Here is a 20,017-nt window from a genome sequence, read left to right as displayed (position 1 = left end):
TCAAAGAAGAAGAAAAAAGGGCAAATTCGAAGGATGAACAACCACCGTATGACTCCGGAGGCAGCGGCGCAATTCGGTGATGGAATTCAGATGGTTCTTTATCGGCGAGCTGCACTGCGGATGGCCATCGAAAACGGGTGGGATGGCCGCGACTCTCCTCAGAAATCGCAGCAGCTCGGCCACAACCTCTTCAATTTCCTCACTCAATCGAAAGGTATTTCTCACTTGAACTGATACTGGTTAATTAATATCTATTCATATGCTAAAACAGAGTGTTATTGAGATGGTATAAAAACCTAAGTTTGTTTTAGTAATTGTTGGATTTTATTTGTTGTGTAGATCAAGTGTATATTGATGATGTAGAGGATATACTTTATGAATTCATGGACTCTCTCAATACAAGAGATTCAGGACGACAGTGTTGAGGAGGTATATCATCTTCATCTATTTGCCCTAATTTTGGCTCCTACTAATTACTTCATGTCCATTCATATGTGAATGCTTAATAATTTCTATTGCTCGAACTTGAACCCAATGCTAGGTGTGTAGGATGGAAATTAAAGAGTAAAGCAAAAATTCTCTACTCAAATCTTGTAATTAAGGGAAAATTACTAGAAAATATGAAGGGAACTGGGATTTCCATCTATCTGATACTTCTCTGTATTCTCTCATTGCCCTTAACCATATGAGCTTAAGATAGTCATATTATATGCAACGAGCCAATATTCTAAATGGATGTAGGTACTTGCCTTGTGAAGCTAGTTCGACATAAAAACTCCTAAATTCCAATCATGCAAAATTTATACTCTGAATAATGAATAATGATTACCAAAGGTGGTTGTAAACAATAGATATCGATATCACCTACTTGATTGAGTTGTTTCATGGTCAATGATAAAGGATAATTAGAATACAATCATACATACTTATCAATCACCGTATTCCAATTTTTTATCTTTGAATTTTTTTTTGCGTAGGTTGCAGAAAAGTTTATGGTAATGCGCGAAGAATGTTTAGAAGGTCAGTTTGATTCGATAAAGAAGCTGCGAGAAACAAATGTTCCAAGTGTTTCGTATAATAGACAGGTAAGACTGCTGCCATTTATCTCCTAAGTTTCTGTGTAACTGTGTTAACGGGAGAAGTTTTAGTATTATGACTTGTGTGGTTAGCCATATCCATATTAATTATGTTATAGGATTGATGAATAGCATTCGGTAACTTCTATTCATGTTACTCACATCAGTAACTTCAATTTTCCTCTCTTTCGATTTCTATTTTGTCAGCCCAACAACGATGACGAGGAAGACAGTGATGAAGATGATGCAATTATAGAGAACAATATGTCAGCAATGGAAGTTGATGCTCCACAACCACATCGCCAATTGGATCACAATCTGACTGATATTGTGGCTGATGAAAGTAGCACGAAAGATACTCCTCAAGTTGTGGATGAATGGACTGTTGTTTCAAAAAAGAGTAAAGGGAGAAAGAATTGATGGATTGATTACATTAGCTCGAGCCACTTCAGGTACGAATATTTGAGTATATGTAAAGACAACATTTTTGTTTGTATTCTTCCTAAGTTTTGTTGAGTGTTTCGGGATGTTTTTTGTTCAAATCCTCTAAAGTTATCTTATGTTTCAGGATATTTTTTGTTCAAGTCATTTTGTTCCTACTTTGCTGCAAGTAACTAGAGAACGCACATACTGATGCTAATTGTGGATGTCTTATATTTTTCATCATTTTCAAACGAGTTTCTCTTATTATTGAAAAGTATTAGTCCATGAAAGAGCTATTTTGAAGTTTAATGGGAAGACAAGAAATGTAGTACTTATGTAGCATTTTAGTCTAATAATGTATATTTCCAGTCTAATAATGTACCGCGGCTAATAATGTAGATTTTTAGAATAATAATGTAGCTTATCACAACCATTCAATTTAAGGATCCAAAGACTGTGATTTGTGACTAAGATGATGTAAGGACCCTAACACACCCCTAATGATATATACGTAGTAAGGGTATTTTTTAAAAATTTGTTGTTTGTTCATAAAATCATAAAAAAGTTAGATAAGGATGAATATATTTTCTTTCCTGAACTTATACATCATTAAAATTTATTTTGGGCCTTTTAATATCGTGTAAGAGCACACACTAAATAAAACAAAAAGGGCAGCCCTAAATACGATCAACTTCTTCAATCTCTGAATTTTGTTTTTCTGTGTCAATTTCAAAGTAGAAGAAAAAAGGGAAAATTCGAAGGATGAACAACCACCGTATGACTCCGGAGGCAGCGGCGCAATTCGGTGATGGAATTCAGATGGTTCTTTCTCGGCGGGCTGCACTGCGGATGACCATCGAAAACGGAAGGGGTGGCCGCGACTCTCTCCAGAAATCGCAGCAGCTCGGCCACAACCTCTTCAATTTCCTCACTCAATCGTAAGGTATTTCTCACTTGAACTGATACTGGTTAATTAATATCTATTCATATGCTAAAACAGAGAGTTATTGAGATGGTATAAAAACCTAAGTTTGTTTTAGTAATTGTTGGATTTTATTTGTTGTGTAGATCAAGTGTATATTGATGATGTAGAGGATATACTTCATGAATTCATGGACTCTCTCAATACTGAGATTCAGGACGGCAGTGTTGAGGAGGTATATCATCTTCATCTATTTGCCCTAATTTTGGCTCCTACTAATTACTTCATGTCCATTCATATGTGAATGCTTAATAATTTCTATTGCTCGAACCTGAACCCAATGTGTAGGATTGAAATTAAAGAGTAAAGCAAAAATTCTCTACTCAAATCTTGTAATTAAGGGAAAATTACTAGAAAATATGAAGGGAACTGGGATTTCCATCTATCTGATACTTCTCTGTATTCTCTCATTGCACTTAACCATATGAGCTTAAGATAGTCATATTATATGCAACGAGCCAATATTCTAAATGGATGTAGGTACTTGCCTTGTGAAGCTAGTTCGACATAAAAACTCCTAAATTCCAATCATGCAAAATTTATACTCTGAATAATGAATAATGATTACCAAAGGTGGTTGTAAACAATAGATATCGATATCACCTACTTGATTGAGTTGTTTCATGGTCAATGATAAAGGATAATTAGAATACAATCATACATACTTATCAATCACCATATTTCAATTTTTTATCTTTGAATTTTTTTTTGCGTAGGTTGCAGAAAAGTTTATGGTAATGCGCGAAGAATGTTTAGAAGGTCAGTTTGATTCGATAAAGAAGCTGCGAGAAACAAATGTTCCAAGTGTTTCGTATAATAGATAGGTAAGACTGCTGCCACTTATCTCCTAAGCTTCTGTGTAACTGTGTTAACGGGAGAAGTTTTAGTATTATGACTTGTGTGGTTAGCCATATCCATATTAATTATGTTATAGGATTGATAAATAGCATTCGGTAACTTCTATTCATGTTACTCACATCAGTAACTTCAATTTTCCTCTCTTTCGATTTCTATTTTGTCAGCCCAACAGCGATGACGAGGAAGACAGTGATGAAGATGATGCAATTATAGAGAACAATATGTCAGCAATGGAAGTTGATGCTCCACAACCACAGCGCCAATTGGATCACAATCTGACTGATATTGTGGCTGATGAAAGTAGCACGAAAGATACTCCTCAAGTTGTGGATGAATGGACTGTTGTTTCAAAAAAGAGTAAAGGGAGAAAGAATTGATGGATTGATTACATTAGCTCGAGCCACTTTAGGTACGAATATTTGAGTATATGTAAAGAGAACATTTTTGTTTGTATTCTTCTTAAGTTTTGTTGAGTGTTTCGGGATGTTTTTTGTTCAAATCCTCTAAAGTTATCTTATGTGTCAAGATATTTTTTGTTCAAGTCGTTTTGTTCCTACTTTGCTGCAACTAGAGAACGCACATACTGATGCTAATTGTGGATGTCTTATATTTTTCATCATTTTCAAACGAGTTTCTCTTATGATTGAAAAGTATTAGTCCATGAAAGAGCTCTTTTGACGTTTAATGGGAAGACAAGAAATGTAGTACTTATGTAGCATTTTAGTCTAATAATGTATATTTCCAGTCTAATAATGTACCGCGTCTAATAATGTAGATTTTTAGTATAATAATGTAGCTTATCACAACCATTCAATTTAAGGATCCAAAGACTGTGATTTGTGACTAAGATGATGTAAGGACCCCAACACACCCCTAATGATATATACGTAGTAGGAGTATTTTTAAAAAATTTATTGTTTGTTCATAAAATCATGAAAAAGTTAGATAAGGATGAATGTATTTTCTTTCCGGAACTTATACATCATTAAAATTTATTTTGGGCCTTTGAATATCGTGTAAGAGCCCACACTAAATAAAACAAAAAGGGCAGCCTTAAATACGATCAACTTCTTCAATCTCTGAATTTTCTTTTTCCGTGTTAGTTTCAAAGAAGAAGAAAAAAAGGCAAATTCGAAGGATGAACAACCACCGTATGACTCCGGAGGCAGCGGCGCAATTCGGTGATGGAATTCAGATGGTTCTTTCTCGGTGGGCTGCACTGCGGATGGCCATCGAAAACGGGTGGGGTGGCCGCGACTCTCTCCAGAAATCGCAGCAGCTCGGCCACAACCTCTTCAATTTCCTCACTCAATCGAAAGGTATTTCTCACTTGAACTGATACTGGTTAATTAATATCTATTCATATGTTAAAACAGAGTGTTATTGAGATGGTATAAAAACCTAAGTTTGTTTTAGTAATTGTTGGATTTTATTTGATGTGCAGATCAAGTGTATATTGATGATGTAGAGGATATACTTTATGAATTCATGGACTCTCTCAATACTGAGATTCAGGACGGCAGTGTAGAGGAGGTATATCATCTTCATCTATTTGCCCTAATTTTGGCTCCTACTAATTACTTCATGTCCATTCATATGTGAAGGCTTAATAACTTCTATTGCTCGAACCTAAATCAAATGCTAGGTGTGTAGGATGGAAATTAAAGAGTAAAGCAAAAAATCTCTACTCAAATCTTGTAATTAAGGGGAAAATTACTAGAAAATATGAAGGGAACTGGGATTTCCATCTATCTGATACTTCTCTGTATTCTCTCATTGCACTTAACCATATGAGCTTAAGATAGTCATATTATATGCAACGAGCCAATATTCAAAATGGAAGCATGTACTTGCCTTGTGAAGCTAGTTCGACATAAAAACTCCTAAATTCCAATCATGCACAATTTATACTCTGAATAATGAATAATGATTACCCAAGGTGGTTGTAAACAATAGATATCGATATCACCTACTTGATTGAGTTGTTTCATGGTCGATGACAAAAGATAATTAGAATACAATCATGCATACTTATCAATCACCATATTCCAATTTTTTATCTTTGAATTTTTTTTTGCATAGGTTGCAGAAAAGTTTATGGTAATGCGTGAAGAATGTTTAGAAGGTCAGTTTGATTTGATAAAGAAGCTGCGAGAAACAAATGTTCCATGTGTTTCGTACACCAGACAGGTAAGGCTGCTGCCACTTATCTCCTAAGTTTCTGTGTAACTGTGTTAACGGGAGAAGTTTTAGTAATATGACTTGCGTGGTTAGCCATATCCATATTAATTATGTTATAGGATTGATGAATAGCATTCGGTAACTTCTATTCATGTTACTCACATCAGTAACTTCAATTTTCCTCTCTTTCGATTTCTATTTTGTCAGCCCAACAACGATGACGAGGAAGACAGTGATGAAGATGATGCAATTATAGAGAACAATATGTCAGCAATGGAAGTTGATGCTCCACAACCACAGCGCCAATTGGATCACAATCTGACTGATATTGTGGCTGATGAAAGTAGCACGAAAGATACCCCTCAAGTTGTGGATGATTGGACTGTTGTTTCAAAAAAGAGTAAAGGGAGAAAGAATTGATGGATTGATTACATTAGCTCGAGCCACTTTAGGTACGAATATTTGAGTATATGTAAAGACAACATTTTTGTTTGTATTCTTCTTAAGTTTTGTTGAGTGTTTCGGGATGTTTTTTGTTCAAATCCTCTAAAGTTATCTTATGTTTCAGGATATTTTTTGTTCAAGTCGTTTTGTTCCTACTTTGCTGCAAGTAACTAGAGAACGCACATACTGATGCTAATTGTGGATGTCTTATATTTTTCATCATTTTCAAACGAGTTTCTCTTATGATTGAAAAGTATTAGTCCATGAAAGAGCTATTTTGAAGTTTAATGGGAAGACAAGAAATGTAGTACTTATGTAGCATTTTAGTCTAATAATGTATATTTCCAGTCTAACAATGTACCACGGCTAATAATGTAGATTTTTAGTATAATAATGTAGCTTATCACAACCATTCAATTTAAGGATCCAAAGACTGTGATTTGTGACTAAGATGATGTAAGGACCCCAACACACCCCTAATGATATATACGCAGTAGGGGAATTTTTAAAAAAATTTATTGTTTGTTCATAAAATCATGAAAAAGTTAGATAAGTTTGAATGTATTTTCTTTCCGGAACTTATACATCATTAATATTTATTTTGGGCCTTTGAATATCGTGTAAGAGCCCACACTAAATAAAACAAAAAGGGCAGCCCTAAATACGATCAACTTCTTCAATCTCTGAATTTTCTTTTTCCGTGTTAATTTCAAAGAAGAAGAAAAAAAGGCAAATTCGAAGGATGAACAACCACCGTATGACTCCGGAGGCAGCAACGCAATTCGGTGATGGAATTCAGATGGTTCTTTCTCGGTGGGCTGCACTGCGGATGGCCATCGAAAATGGGTGGGGTGGCCGCGACTCTCTCCAGAAATCGCAGCAGCTCGGCCACAACCTCTTTAATTTCCTCACTCAATCGAAAGGTATTTCTCACTTGAACTGATACTGGTTAATTAATATCTATTCATATGTTAAAACAGAGTGTTATTGAGATGGTATAAAAACCTAAGTTTGTTTTAGTAATTGTTGGATTTTATTTGATGTGCAGATCAAGTGTATATTGATGATGTAGAGGATATACTTTATGAATTCATGGACTCTCTCAATACTGAGATTCAGGACGGCAGTGTAGAGGAGGTATATCATCTTCATCTATTTGCCCTAATTTTGGCTCCTACTATTTACTTCATGTCCATTCATATGTGAAGGCTTAATAACTTCTATTACTCGAACCTGAATCTAATGCTAGGCGTGTAGGATGGAAATTAAAGAGTAAAGCAAAAAATCTCTACTCAAATCTTGTAATTAAGGGGAAAATTACTAGAAAATATGAAGGGAACTGGGATTTCCATCTATCTGATACTTCTCTGTATTCTCTCATCGCACTTAACCATATGAGCTTAAGATAGTCATATTATATGCAACGAGCCAATATTCAAAATGGAAGCATGTACTTGCCTTGTGAAGCTAGTTCGACATAAAAACTCCTAAATTCTAATCATGCACAATTTATACTCTGAATAATGAATAATGATTACCCAAGGTGGTTGTAAACAATAGATATCGATATCACCTACTTGATTGAGTTGTTTCATGGTCGATGATAAAGGATAATTAGAATACAATCATGCATACTTATCAATCACCATATTCCAATTTTTTATCTTTGAATTTTTTTTTGCGTAGGTTGCAGAAAAGTTTATGGTAATGCGTGAAGAATGTTTAGAAGGTCAGTTTGATTCGATAAAGAAGCTGCGAGAAACAAATGTTCCAAGTGTTTCGTATACCAGACAGGTAAGGCTGCTGCCACTTATCTCCTAAGTTTCTGTGTAACTGTGTTAACGGGAGAAGTTTTAGTATTATGACTTGCGTGGTTAGCCATATCCATATTAATTATGTTATAGGATTGATGAATAGCATTCGGTAACTTCTATTCATGTTACTCACATCAGTAACTTCAATTTTCCTCTTTTTCGATTTCTATTTTGTCAGCCCAACAGCGATGACGAGGAAGACAGTGATGAAGATGATGCAATTATAGAGAACAATATGTCAGCAATGGAAGTTGATGTTCCACAACCACAGCGCCAATTGGATCACAATCTGACTGATATTGTGGCTGATGAAAGTAGCACGAAAGATACTCCTCAAGTTGTGGATGAATGGTCTGTTGTTTCAAAAAAGAGTAAAGAGAGAAAGAATTGATGGATTGATTACATTAGCTCGAGCCACTTTAGGTACGAATATTTGAGTATATGGAAAGACAACATTTTTGTTTGTATTCTTCTTAAGTTTTGTTGAGTGTTTCGGGATGTTTTTTGTTCAAATCCTCTAAAGTTATCTTATGTTTCAAGATATTTTTTGTTCAAGTCGTTTTGTTCCTACTTTGCTGCAAGTAACTAGAGAACGCACATACTGATGCTAATTGTGGATGTCTTATATTTTTCATCATTTTCAAACGAGTTTCTCTTATGATTGAAAAGTATTAGTCCATGAAAGAGCTATTTTGAAGTTTAATGGGAAGACAAGAAATGTAGTACTTATGTAGCATTTTAGTCTAATAATGTATATTTCCAGTCTAATAATGTACCGCGGCTAATAATGTAGATTTTTAGTATAATAATGTAGCTTATCACAACCATTCAATTTAAGGATCCAAAGACTGTGATTTGTGACTAAGATGATGTATGGACCCCAACACACCCCTAATAATATATATACGTAGTAGGGGTATTTTTAAAAAATTTATTGTTTGTTCATAAAATCATGAAAAAGTTAGATAAGGATGAATATATTTTCTTTCCGGAACTTATACATCATTAAAATTTATTTTGGGCCTTTGAATATCGTGTAAGAGCCCACACTAAATAAAACCAAAAGGGCAGCCCTAAATACGATCGGATCTTCAATCTCTGAATTTTCTTTTTCCGTGTTAATTTCAAAGAAGAAGAAAAAAAGGCAAATTCGAAGGATGAACAACCACCGTATGACTCCGGAGGCAGCGGCGCAATTCGGTGATGGAATTCAGATGGTTCTTTCTCGGTGGGCTGCACTGCGGATGGCCATCGAAAACGGGTGGGGTGGCCGCGACTCTCTCCAGAAATCGCAGCAGCTCGGCCACAACCTCTTCAATTTCCTCACTCAATCGAAAGGTATTTCTCACTTGAACTGATACTGGTTAATTAATATCTATTCATATGTTAAAACAGAGTGTTATTGAGATGGTATAAAAACCTAAGTTTGTTTTAGTAATTGTTGGATTTTATTTGATGTGCAGATCAAGTGTATATTGATGATGTAGAGGATATACTTTATGAATTCATGGACTCTCTCAATACTGAGATTCAGGACGGCAGTGTAGAGGAGGTATATCATCTTCATCTATTTGCCCTAATTTTGGCTCCTACTAATTACTTCATGTCCATTCATATGTGAAGGCTTAATAACTTCTATTGCTCGAACCTGAATCAAATGCTAGGTGTGTAGGATGGAAATTAAAGAGTAAAGCAAAAAATCTCTACTCAAATCTTGTAATTAAGGGGAAAATTACTAGAAAATATGAAGGGAACTGGGATTTCCATCTATCTGATACTTCTCTGTATTCTCTCATTGCACTTAACCATATGAGCTTAAGATAGTCATATTATATGCAACGAGCCAATATTCAAAATGGAAGCATGTACTTGCCTTGTGAAGCTAGTTCGACATAAAAACTCCTAAATTCCAATCATGCACAATTTATACTCTGAATAATGAATAATGATTACCCAAGGTGGTTGTAAACAATAGATATCGATATCACCTACTTGATTGAGTTGTTTCATGGTCGATGACAAAGGATAATTAGAATACAATCATGCATACTTATCAATCACCATATTCCAATTTTTTATCTTTGAATTTTTTTTTGCGTAGGTTGCAGAAAAGTTTATGGTAATGCGTGAAGAATGTTTAGAAGGTCAGTTTGATTTGATAAAGAAGCTGCGAGAAACAAATGTTCCAAGTGTTTCGTATACCAGACAGGTAAGGCTGCTGCCACTTATCTCCTAAGTTTCTGTGTAACTGTGTTAACGGGAGAAGTTTTAGTATTATGACTTGCGTGGTTAGCCATATCCATATTAATTATGTTATAGGATTGATGAATAGCATTCGGTAACTTCTATTCATGTTACTCACATCAGTAACTTCAATTTTCCTCTCTTTCGATTTCTATTTTGTCAGCCCAACAACGATGACGAGGAAGACAGTGATGAAGATGATGCAATTATAGAGAACAATATGTCAGCAATGGAAGTTGATGCTCCACAACCACAGCGCCAATTGGATCACAATCTGACTGATATTGTGGCTGATGAAAGTAGCACGAAAGATACCCCTCAAGTTGTGGATGATTGGACTGTTGTTTCAAAAAAGAGTAAAGGGAGAAAGAATTGATGGATTGATTACATTAGCTCGAGCCACTTTAGGCACGAATATTTGAGTATATGTAAAGACAACATTTTTGTTTGTATTCTTCTTAAGTTTTGTTGAGTGTTTCGGGATGTTTTTTGTTCAAATCCTCTAAAGTTATCTTATGTTTCAGGATATTTTTTGTTCAAGTCGTTTTGTTCCTACTTTGCTGCAAGTAACTAGAGAACGCACATACTGATGCTAATTGTGGATGTCTTATATTTTTCATCATTTTCAAACGAGTTTCTCTTATGATTGAAAAGTATTAGTCCATGAAAGAGCTATTTTGAAGTTTAATGGGAAGACAAGAAATGTAGTACTTATGTAGCATTTTAGTCTAATAATGTATATTTCCAGTCTAACAATGTACCGCGGCTAATAATGTAGATTTTTAGTATAATAATGTAGCTTATCACAACCATTCAATTTAAGGATCCAAAGACTGTGATTTGTGACTAAGATGATGTAAGGACCCCAACACACCCCTAATGATATATACGTAGTAGGAGTATTTTTAAAAAATTTATTGTTTGTTCATAAAATCATGAAAAAGTTAGATAAGGATGAATGTATTTTCTTTCCGGAACTTATACATCATTAAAATTTATTTTGGGCCTTTGAATATCGTGTAAGAGCCCACACTAAATAAAACAAAAAGGGCAGCCTTAAATACGATCAACTTCTTCAATCTCTGAATTTTCTTTTTCCGTGTTAGTTTCAAAGAAGAAGAAAAAAAGGCAAATTCGAAGGATGAACAACCACCGTATGACTCCGGAGGCAGCGGCGCAATTCGGTGATGGAATTCAGATGGTTCTTTCTCGGTGGGCTGCACTGCGGATGGCCATCGAAAACGGGTGGGGTGGCCGCGACTCTCTCCAGAAATCGCAGCAGCTCGGCCACAACCTCTTCAATTTCCTCACTCAATCGAAAGGTATTTCTCACTTGAACTGATACTGGTTAATTAATATCTATTCATATGTTAAAACAGAGTGTTATTGAGATGGTATAAAAACCTAAGTTTGTTTTAGTAATTGTTGGATTTTATTTGATGTGCAGATCAAGTGTATATTGATGATGTAGAGGATATACTTTATGAATTCATGGACTCTCTCAATACTGAGATTCAGGACGGCAGTGTAGAGGAGGTATATCATCTTCATCTATTTGCCCTAATTTTGGCTCCTACTAATTACTTCATGTCCATTCATATGTGAAGGCTTAATAACTTCTATTGCTCGAACCTGAATCAAATGCTAGGTGTGTAGGATGGAAATTAAAGAGTAAAGCAAAAAATCTCTACTCAAATCTTGTAATTAAGGGGAAAATTACTAGAAAATATGAAGGGAACTGGGATTTCCATCTATCTGATACTTCTCTGTATTCTCTCATTGCACTTAACCATATGAGCTTAAGATAGTCATATTATATGCAACGAGCCAATATTCAAAATGGAAGCATGTACTTGCCTTGTGAAGCTAGTTCGACATAAAAACTCCTAAATTCCAATCATGCACAATTTATACTCTGAATAATGAATAATGATTACCCAAGGTGGTTGTAAACAATAGATATCGATATCACCTACTTGATTGAGTTGTTTCATGGTCGATGACAAAGGATAATTAGAATACAATCATGCATACTTATCAATCACCATATTCCAATTTTTTATCTTTGAATTTTTTTTTGCGTAGGTTGCAGAAAAGTTTATGGTAATGCGTGAAGAATGTTTAGAAGGTCAGTTTGATTTGATAAAGAAGCTGCGAGAAACAAATGTTCCAAGTGTTTCGTATACCAGACAGGTAAGGCTGCTGCCACTTATCTCCTAAGTTTCTGTGTAACTGTGTTAACGGGAGAAGTTTTAGTATTATGACTTGCGTGGTTAGCCATATCCATATTAATTATGTTATAGGATTGATGAATAGCATTCGGTAACTTCTATTCATGTTACTCACATCAGTAACTTCAATTTTCCTCTCTTTCGATTTCTATTTTGTCAGCCCAACAACGATGACGAGGAAGACAGTGATGAAGATGATGCAATTATAGAGAACAATATGTCAGCAATGGAAGTTGATGCTCCACAACCACAGCGCCAATTGGATCACAATCTGACTGATATTGTGGCTGATGAAAGTAGCACGAAAGATACCCCTCAAGTTGTGGATGATTGGACTGTTGTTTCAAAAAGAGTAAAGGGAGAAAGAATTGATGGATTGATTACATTAGCTCGAGCCACTTTAGGTACGAATATTTGAGTATATGTAAAGACAACATTTTTGTTTGTATTCTTCTTAAGTTTTGTTGAGTGTTTCGGGATGTTTTTTGTTCAAATCCTCTAAAGTTATCTTATGTTTCAGGATATTTTTTGTTCAAGTCGTTTTGTTCCTACTTTGCTGCAAGTAACTAGAGAACGCACATACTGATGCTAATTGTGGATGTCTTATATTTTTCATCATTTTCAAACGAGTTTCTCTTATGATTGAAAAGTATTAGTCCATGAAAGAGCTATTTTGAAGTTTAATGGGAAGACAAGAAATGTAGTACTTATGTAGCATTTTAGTCTAATAATGTATATTTCCAGTCTAACAATGTACCGCGGCTAATAATGTAGATTTTTAGTATAATAATGTAGCTTATCACAACCATTCAATTTAAGGATCCAAAGACTGAGATTTGTGACTAAGATGATGTAAGGACCCCAACACACCCCTAATGATATATACGTAGTAGGGGTATTTTTAAAAAAATTATTGTTTGTTCATAAAATCATGAAAAAGTTAGATAAGTTTGAATGTATTTTCTTTCCGGAACTTATACATCATTAATATTTATTTTGGGCCTTTGAATATCGTGTAAGAGCCCACACTAAATAAAACAAAAAGGGCAGCCCTAAATACGATCAACTTCTTCAATCTCTGAATTTTCTTTTTCCGTGTTAATTTCAAAGAAGAAGAAAAAAAGGCAAATTCGAAGGATGAACAACCACCGTATGACTCCGGAGGCAGCAACGCAATTCGGTGATGGAATTCAGATGGTTCTTTCTCGGTGGGCTGCACTGCGGATGGCCATCGAAAATGGGTGGGGTGGCCGCGACTCTCTCCAGAAATCGCAGCAGCTCGGCCACAACCTCTTTAATTTCCTCACTCAATCGAAAGGTATTTCTCACTTGAACTGATACTGGTTAATTAATATCTATTCATATGTTAAAACAGAGTGTTATTGAGATGGTATAAAAACCTAAGTTTGTTTTAGTAATTGTTGGATTTTATTTGATGTGCAGATCAAGTGTATATTGATGATGTAGAGGATATACTTTATGAATTCATGGACTCTCTCAATACTGAGATTCAGGACGGCAGTGTAGAGGAGGTATATCATCTTCATCTATTTGCCCTAATTTTGGCTCCTACTAATTACTTCATGTCCATTCATATGTGAAGGCTTAATAACTTCTATTGCTCGAACCTGAATCAAATGCTAGGTGTGTAGGATGGAAATTAAAGAGTAAAGCAAAAAATCTCTACTCAAATCTTGTAATTAAGGGGAAAATTACTAGAAAATATGAAGGGAACTGGGATTTCCATCTATCTGATACTTCTCTGTATTCTCTCATTGCACTTAACCATATGAGCTTAAGATAGTCATATTATATGCAACGAGCCAATATTCAAAATGGAAGCATGTACTTGCCTTGTGAAGCTAGTTCGACATAAAAACTCCTAAATTCCAATCATGCACAATTTATACTCTGAATAATGAATAATGATTACCCAAGGTGGTTGTAAACAATAGATATCGATATCACCTACTTGATTGAGTTGTTTCATGGTCGATGACAAAGGATAATTAGAATACAATCATGCATACTTATCAATCACCATATTCCAATTTTTTATCTTTGAATTTTTTTTTGCGTAGGTTGCAGAAAAGTTTATGGTAATGCGTGAAGAATGTTTAGAAGGTCAGTTTGATTTGATAAAGAAGCTGCGAGAAACAAATGTTCCAAGTGTTTCGTATACCAGACAGGTAAGGCTGCTGCCACTTATCTCCTAAGTTTCTGTGTAACTGTGTTAACGGGAGAAGTTTTAGTATTATGACTTGCGTGGTTAGCCATATCCATATTAATTATGTTATAGGATTGATGAATAGCATTCGGTAACTTCTATTCATGTTACTCACATCAGTAACTTCAATTTTCCTCTCTTTCGATTTCTATTTTGTCAGCCCAACAACGATGACGAGGAAGACAGTGATGAAGATGATGCAATTATAGAGAACAATATGTCAGCAATGGAAGTTGATGCTCCACAACCACAGCGCCAATTGGATCACAATCTGACTGATATTGTGGCTGATGAAAGTAGCACGAAAGATACCCCTCAAGTTGTGGATGATTGGACTGTTGTTTCAAAAAAGAGTAAAGGGAGAAAGAAGTGATGGATTGATTACATTAGCTCGAGCCACTTTAGGTACGAATATTTGAGTATATGTAAAGACAACATTTTTGTTTGTATTATTCTTAAGTTTTGTTGAGTGTTTCGGGATGTTTTTTGTTCAAATCCTCTAAAGTTATCTTATGTGTCAAGATATTTTTTGTTCAAGTCGTTTTGTTCCTACTTTGCTGCAAGTAACTAGAGAACGCACATACTGATGCTAATTGTGGATGTCTTATATTTTTCATCATTTTCAAACGAGTTTCTCTTATGATTGAAAAGTATTAGTCCATGAAAGAGCTATTTTGAAGTTTAATGGGAAGACAAGAAATGTAGTACTTATGTAGCATTTTAGTCTAATAATGTATATTTCCAGTGTAATAATGTACCGCGGCTAATAATGTATATTTTTAGTATAATAATGTAGCTTATCACAGCCATTCAATTTAAGGATCCAAGGACTGTGATTTGTGACTAATATGATGTAAGGACCCCAACACACCCCTAATGATATATACGTAGTAGGGGTATTTTTTAAAAATTTATTGTTTATTCATAAAATCATGAAAAAGTTAGATAAGGATGAATGTATTTTCTTTCCAGAACTTATACATCATTAAAATTTATTTTGGGCCTTTGAATATCGTGTAAGAGCCCACACTAAATAAAACAAAAAGGGCAGCCCTAAATACGATCAACTTCTTCAATCTCTGAATTTTCTTTTTCCGTGTTAATTTCAAAGAAGAAGAAAAAAAGGCAAATTCGAAGGATGAACAACCACCGTATGACTCCGGAGGCAGCGGCGCAATTCGGTGATGGAATTCAGATGGTTCTTTCTCGGTGGGCTGCACTGTGGATGGCCATCGAAAACGGGTGGAGTGGCCGCGACCCTCTCTAGAAATCGCAGCAGCTCGGCCACAACCTCTTCAATTTCCTCACTCAATCGAAAGGTATTTCTCACTTGAACTGATACTGGTTAATTAATATCTATTCATATGTTAAAACAGAGTGTTATTGAGATGGTATAAAAACCTAAGTTTGTTTTATTAATTGTTGGATTTTATTTGATGTGCAGATCAAGTGTATATTGATGATGTAGAGGATATACTTTATGAATTCATGGACTCTCTCAATACTGAGATTCAGGACGGCAGTGTAGAGGAGGTATATCATCTTCATCTATTTGCCCTAATTTTAGCTCCTACTAATTACTTCATGTCCATTCATATGTGATGGCATAATAACTTCTATTGCTCGAACCTGAATCAAATGCTAGGCGTGTAGGATGGAAATTAAAGAGTAAAGCAAAAAATCTCTACTCAAATCTTGTAATTAAGGGGAAAATTACTAGAAAATATGAAGGGAACTGGGATTTCCATCTATCTGATACTTCTCAGTATTCTCTCATTGCACTTAACCATATGAGCTTAAGATAGTCATATTATATGCAACGAGCCAATATTCAAAATGGAAGCATGTACTTGCCTTGTGAAGCTAGTTCGACATAAAAACTCCTAAATTCCAATCATGCACAATTTATACTCTGAATAATGAATAATGATTACCCAAGGTGGTTGTAAACAATAGATATCGATATCACCTACTTGATTGAGTTGTTTCATGGTCGATGATAAAGGATAATTAGAATACAATCATTCATACTTATCAATCACCATATTCCAATTTTTTATCTTTGAATTTTTTTTTGCGTAGGTTGCAGAAAAGTTTATGGTAATGCGTGAAGAATGTTTAGAAGGTCAGTTTGATTCGATAAAGAAGCTGCGAGAAACAAATGTTCCAAGTGTTTCGTATACCAGACAGGTAAGGCTGCTGCCACTTATCTCCTAAGTTTCTGTGTAACTGTGTTAACGGGAGAAGTTTTAGTATTATGACTTGCGTGGTTAGCCATATCCATATTAATTATGTTATAGGATTGATGAATAGCATTCGGTAACTTCTATTCATGTTACTCACATCAGTAACTTCAATTTTCCTCTCTTTCGATTTCTATTTTGTCAGCCCAACAGCGATGACGAGGAAGACAGTGATGAAGATGATGCAATTATAGAGAACAATATGTCAGCAATGGAAGTTGATGTTCCACAACCACAGCGCCAATTGGATCACAATCTGACTGATATTGTGGCTGATGAAATTAGCACGAAAGATACTCCTCAAGTTGTGGATGAATGGTCTGTTGTTTCAAAAAAGAGTAAAGAGAGAAAGAATTGATGGATTGATTACATTAGCTCGAGCCACTTTAGGTACGAATATTTGAGTATATGTAAAGACAACATTTTTGTTTGTATTCTTCTTAAGTTTTGTTGAGTGTTTCGGGATGTTTTTTGTTCAAATCCTCTAAAGTTATCTTATGTTTCAAGATATTTTTTGTTCAAGTCGTTTTGTTCCTACTTTGCTGCAAGTAACTAGAGAACGCACATACTGATGCTATATGTGGATGTCTTATATTTTTCATCATTTTCAAACGAGTTTCTCTTATGATTGAAAAGTATTAGTCCATGAAAGAGCTATTTTGAAGTTTAATGGGAAGACAAGAAATGTAGTACTTATGTAGCATTTTAGTCTAATAATGTATATTTCCAGTCTAATAATGTACCGCGGCTAATAATGTAGATTTTTAGTATAATAATGTAGCTTATCACAACCATTCAATTTAAGGATCCAAAGACTGTGATTTGTGACTAAGATGATGTATGGACCCCAACACACCCCTAATAATATATACGTAGTAGGAGTATTTTTAAAAAATTTATTGTTTGTTCATAAAATCATGAAAAAGTTAGATAAGGATGAATGTATTTTCTTTCCGGAACTTATACATCATTAAAATTTATTTTGGGCCTTTGAATATCGTGTAAGAGCCCACACTAAATAAAACAAAAAGGGCAGCCCTTAAATACGATCAACTTCTTCAATCTCTGAATTTTCTTTTTCCGTGTTAGTTTCAAAGAAGAAGAAAAAAAGGCAAATTCGAAGGATGAACAACCACCGTATGACTCCGGAGGCAGCGGCGCAATTCGGTGATGGAATTCAGATGGTTCTTTCTCGGTGGGCTGCACTGCGGATGGCCATCGAAAACGGGTGGGGTGGCCGCGACTCTCTCCAGAAATCGCAGCAGCTCGGCCACAACCTCTTCAATTTCCTCACTCAATCGAAAGGTATTTCTCACTTGAACTGATACTGGTTAACTAATATCTATTCATATGTTAAAACAGAGTGTTATTGAGATGGTATAAAAACCTAAGTTTGTTTTAGTAATTGTTGGATTTTATTTGATGTGCAAATCAAGTGTATATTGATGATGTAGAGGATATACTTTATGAATTCATGGACTCTCTCAATACTGAGATTCAGGACGGCAGTGTAGAGGAGGTATATCATCTTCATCTATTTGCCCTAATTTTGGCTCCTACTAATTACTTCATGTCCATTCATATGTGAAGGCTTAATAACTTCTATTGCTCGAACCTGAATCCAATGCTAGGTGTGTAGGATGGAAATTAAAGAGTAAAGCAAAAAATCTCTACTCAAATCTTGTAATTAAGGGGAAAATTACTAGAAAATATGAAGGGAACTGGGATTTCCATCTATCTGATACTTCTCTGTATTCTCTCATTGCACTTAACCATATGAGCTTAAGATAGTCATATTATATGCAACGAGCCAATATTCAAATGGAAGCATGTACTTGCCTTGTGAAGCTAGTTCGACATAAAACTCCTAAATTCCAATCATGCACAATTTATACTCTGAATAATGAATAATGATTACCCAAGGTGGTTGTAAACAATAGATATCGATATCACCTACTGATTGAGTTGTTTCATGGTCGATGATAAAGGATAATTAGAATACAATCATGCATACTTATCAATCACCATATTCCAATTTTTTATCTTTGAATTTTTTTTGCGTAGGTTGCAGAAAAGTTTATGGTAATGCGTGAAGAATGTTTAGAAGGTCAGTTTGATTCGATAAGAAGCTGCGAGAAACAAATGTTCCAAGTGTTTCGTATACCAGACAGGTAAGGCTGCTGCCATTTATCTCCTAAGTTTCTGTGTAACTGTGTTAACGGGAGAAGTTTTAGTATTATGACTTGTGTGGTTAGCCATATCCATATTAATTATGTTATAGGATTGATGAATAGCATTCGGTAACTTCTATTCATGTTACTCACATCAGTAACTTCCAATTTTCCTCTCTTTCGATTTCTATTTTGTCAGCCCAACAGCGATGACGAGGACGACAGTGATGAAGATGATGCAATTATAGAGAACAATATGTCAGCAATGGAAGTTGATGCTCCACAACCACATCGCCAATTGGATCACAATCTGACTGATATGTGGCTGATGAAAGTAGCACGAAAGATACTCCTCAAGTTGTGGATGAATGGACTGTTGTTTCAAAAAGAGTAAAGGGAGAAAGAATTGATGGATTGATTACATTAGCTCGAGCCACTTTAGGTACGAATATTTGAGTATATGTAAAGACAACATTTTTGTTTGTATTCTTCTAAGTTTTGTTGAGTGTTTCAGATTTTTTTTTGTTCAATCCCTCTAAAGTTATCTATGTTTCAAGAATTTTTTGTTCAAGTCGTTTTGTTCCTACTTTGCTGCCAAGTAACTAGAGAACGCACATACTGATGCTAATTGTGGATGTCTTATATTTTTTCATCATTTCAAACGAGTTTCTCTTATGATTGAAAAGTATTAGTCCATTGAAAGAGCTATTTTGAGTTTAATGGGAAGACAAGAAATGTAGTACTTATGTAGCATTTTAGTCTAATAATGTATATTTCCAGTCTAATAATGTACCGCGGCTAATAATGTAGATTTTTAGTATAATAATGTAGCTTATCAACAACCCATTCAATTAAGGATCCAAAGACTGTGATTGTGACTAAGATGATGTAAGGACCCAAAACACCCCTAATGATATATACGTAGTAGGGGGTATTTTTTAAAAAATTTATTGTTTGTTCATAAAATCATGAAAAAGTTAGATAAGGATGAATGTATTTTCTTTCCTGAACTTATACATCATTAAAATTTATTTTGGGCCTTTGAATATCGTGTAAGAGCCCACACTAAATAAAACAAAAAGGGCAGCCCTAAATACGATCAACTTCTTCAATCTCTGAATTT

At 34.9% G+C, this 20,017-nt stretch overlaps 7 protein-coding genes and 2 pseudogenes across 7 annotated transcripts in view; all 9 read left to right on the top strand.

The window, feature by feature from the left end:
- Nucleotides 1-33: 33 nt before the first annotated feature.
- Nucleotides 34-1,496, top strand: LOC121786794. Its single transcript, XM_042185410.1, has 4 exons — nt 34-214; nt 340-359; nt 978-1,085; nt 1,284-1,496. Exons 1-4 carry the CDS (start codon nt 34-36, stop codon nt 1,494-1,496), a joined length of 522 nt encoding a protein of 173 aa, XP_042041344.1.
- A 765-nt stretch (nt 1,497-2,261) lies between these two features.
- On the top strand, nt 2,262-3,748 carry LOC121786136 (annotated as a pseudogene).
- Nucleotides 3,749-4,452: 704 nt separating this feature from the next.
- Nucleotides 4,453-6,031, top strand: LOC121786137 (pre-rRNA-processing protein TSR2-like). The gene is made up of 4 exons (XM_042184682.1): nt 4,453-4,658; nt 4,784-4,872; nt 5,422-5,529; nt 5,728-6,031. The coding sequence occupies exons 1-4, from the start codon at nt 4,478-4,480 to the stop codon at nt 5,938-5,940; spliced, it is 591 nt and encodes a 196-aa protein (XP_042040616.1). The 5' UTR covers nt 4,453-4,477; the 3' UTR covers nt 5,941-6,031.
- Nucleotides 6,032-6,706: 675 nt separating this feature from the next.
- Nucleotides 6,707-8,169, top strand: LOC121786793 (pre-rRNA-processing protein TSR2-like). The gene is made up of 4 exons (XM_042185409.1): nt 6,707-6,887; nt 7,013-7,101; nt 7,651-7,758; nt 7,957-8,169. The coding sequence occupies exons 1-4, from the start codon at nt 6,707-6,709 to the stop codon at nt 8,167-8,169; spliced, it is 591 nt and encodes a 196-aa protein (XP_042041343.1).
- A 741-nt stretch (nt 8,170-8,910) lies between these two features.
- On the top strand, nt 8,911-10,398 carry LOC121786792 (pre-rRNA-processing protein TSR2-like). The gene is made up of 4 exons (XM_042185408.1): nt 8,911-9,116; nt 9,242-9,330; nt 9,880-9,987; nt 10,186-10,398. Exons 1-4 carry the CDS (start codon nt 8,936-8,938, stop codon nt 10,396-10,398), a joined length of 591 nt encoding a protein of 196 aa, XP_042041342.1. The 5' UTR covers nt 8,911-8,935.
- Nucleotides 10,399-11,138: 740 nt separating this feature from the next.
- Nucleotides 11,139-12,823, top strand: LOC121786791 (pre-rRNA-processing protein TSR2-like). The gene is made up of 6 exons (XM_042185407.1): nt 11,139-11,344; nt 11,470-11,611; nt 11,671-11,722; nt 12,108-12,215; nt 12,414-12,657; nt 12,774-12,823. Exons 1-6 carry the CDS (start codon nt 11,164-11,166, stop codon nt 12,821-12,823), a joined length of 777 nt encoding a protein of 258 aa, XP_042041341.1. The 5' UTR covers nt 11,139-11,163.
- Nucleotides 12,824-13,390: 567 nt separating this feature from the next.
- On the top strand, nt 13,391-14,879 carry LOC121786999 (pre-rRNA-processing protein TSR2-like). The gene is made up of 4 exons (XM_042185594.1): nt 13,391-13,571; nt 13,697-13,785; nt 14,335-14,442; nt 14,641-14,879. Exons 1-4 carry the CDS (start codon nt 13,391-13,393, stop codon nt 14,851-14,853), a joined length of 591 nt encoding a protein of 196 aa, XP_042041528.1. The 3' UTR covers nt 14,854-14,879.
- Nucleotides 14,880-15,602: 723 nt separating this feature from the next.
- Nucleotides 15,603-17,081, top strand: LOC121786790 (annotated as a pseudogene).
- Nucleotides 17,082-17,822: 741 nt separating this feature from the next.
- LOC121786418 (pre-rRNA-processing protein TSR2-like) overlaps nt 17,823-20,017 on the top strand; it is a 4,946-nt gene continuing 2,751 nt past the window's right edge. The window contains exons 1-3 of the mRNA XM_042185048.1: nt 17,823-18,028; nt 18,160-18,242; nt 18,788-18,830. Of these exons, the coding sequence (XP_042040982.1) occupies nt 17,848-18,028; nt 18,160-18,242; nt 18,788-18,830 (307 nt within the window). The 5' untranslated portion in view covers nt 17,823-17,847. The remainder of the gene's footprint in view (nt 18,029-18,159; nt 18,243-18,787; nt 18,831-20,017) is intronic.

The sequence above is a fragment of the Salvia splendens genome, chromosome 22 (genome assembly GCF_004379255.2).
Source record: "Salvia splendens isolate huo1 chromosome 22, SspV2, whole genome shotgun sequence".
In the NCBI taxonomy this organism is placed as follows: Eukaryota; Viridiplantae; Streptophyta; class Magnoliopsida; order Lamiales; family Lamiaceae; genus Salvia; species Salvia splendens.
Note: the sequence above shows the minus strand (reverse complement) of the source record. Positions and strands in the feature narration are given on the sequence as shown.

What these genes read in the sequence shown, in the direction of transcription:
- LOC121786792 (XM_042185408.1), top strand. Translation starts at nt 8,936, where the DNA reads ATGAACAACCACCGTATGACTCCGGAGGCAGCGGCGCAATTCGGTGAT. An exon ending in TTTCCTCACTCAATCGAAAG is followed by an intron (nt 9,117 to 9,241) that starts GTATTTCTCACT and finishes TTTGATGTGCAG; the next exon opens with ATCAAGTGTATATTGATGAT. An exon ending in AGGACGGCAGTGTAGAGGAG is followed by an intron (nt 9,331 to 9,879) that starts GTATATCATCTT and finishes TTTTTTGCGTAG; the next exon opens with GTTGCAGAAAAGTTTATGGT.
- LOC121786137 (XM_042184682.1), top strand. Translation starts at nt 4,478, where the DNA reads ATGAACAACCACCGTATGACTCCGGAGGCAGCGGCGCAATTCGGTGAT. An exon ending in AGGACGGCAGTGTAGAGGAG is followed by an intron (nt 4,873 to 5,421) that starts GTATATCATCTT and finishes TTTTTTGCATAG; the next exon opens with GTTGCAGAAAAGTTTATGGT. An exon ending in GTGTTTCGTACACCAGACAG is followed by an intron (nt 5,530 to 5,727) that starts GTAAGGCTGCTG and finishes CTATTTTGTCAG; the next exon opens with CCCAACAACGATGACGAGGA.
- LOC121786999 (XM_042185594.1), top strand. Translation starts at nt 13,391, where the DNA reads ATGAACAACCACCGTATGACTCCGGAGGCAGCAACGCAATTCGGTGAT. An exon ending in TTTCCTCACTCAATCGAAAG is followed by an intron (nt 13,572 to 13,696) that starts GTATTTCTCACT and finishes TTTGATGTGCAG; the next exon opens with ATCAAGTGTATATTGATGAT. An exon ending in AGGACGGCAGTGTAGAGGAG is followed by an intron (nt 13,786 to 14,334) that starts GTATATCATCTT and finishes TTTTTTGCGTAG; the next exon opens with GTTGCAGAAAAGTTTATGGT.
- LOC121786793 (XM_042185409.1), top strand. Translation starts at nt 6,707, where the DNA reads ATGAACAACCACCGTATGACTCCGGAGGCAGCAACGCAATTCGGTGAT. An exon ending in TTTCCTCACTCAATCGAAAG is followed by an intron (nt 6,888 to 7,012) that starts GTATTTCTCACT and finishes TTTGATGTGCAG; the next exon opens with ATCAAGTGTATATTGATGAT. An exon ending in AGGACGGCAGTGTAGAGGAG is followed by an intron (nt 7,102 to 7,650) that starts GTATATCATCTT and finishes TTTTTTGCGTAG; the next exon opens with GTTGCAGAAAAGTTTATGGT.
- LOC121786794 (XM_042185410.1), top strand. Translation starts at nt 34, where the DNA reads ATGAACAACCACCGTATGACTCCGGAGGCAGCGGCGCAATTCGGTGAT. An exon ending in TTTCCTCACTCAATCGAAAG is followed by an intron (nt 215 to 339) that starts GTATTTCTCACT and finishes TTTGTTGTGTAG; the next exon opens with ATCAAGTGTATATTGATGAT. An exon ending in GTGTTTCGTATAATAGACAG is followed by an intron (nt 1,086 to 1,283) that starts GTAAGACTGCTG and finishes CTATTTTGTCAG; the next exon opens with CCCAACAACGATGACGAGGA.
- LOC121786791 (XM_042185407.1), top strand. Translation starts at nt 11,164, where the DNA reads ATGAACAACCACCGTATGACTCCGGAGGCAGCGGCGCAATTCGGTGAT. An exon ending in GCTCCTACTAATTACTTCAT is followed by an intron (nt 11,612 to 11,670) that starts GTCCATTCATAT and finishes ATCAAATGCTAG; the next exon opens with GTGTGTAGGATGGAAATTAA. An exon ending in GTGTTTCGTATACCAGACAG is followed by an intron (nt 12,216 to 12,413) that starts GTAAGGCTGCTG and finishes CTATTTTGTCAG; the next exon opens with CCCAACAACGATGACGAGGA.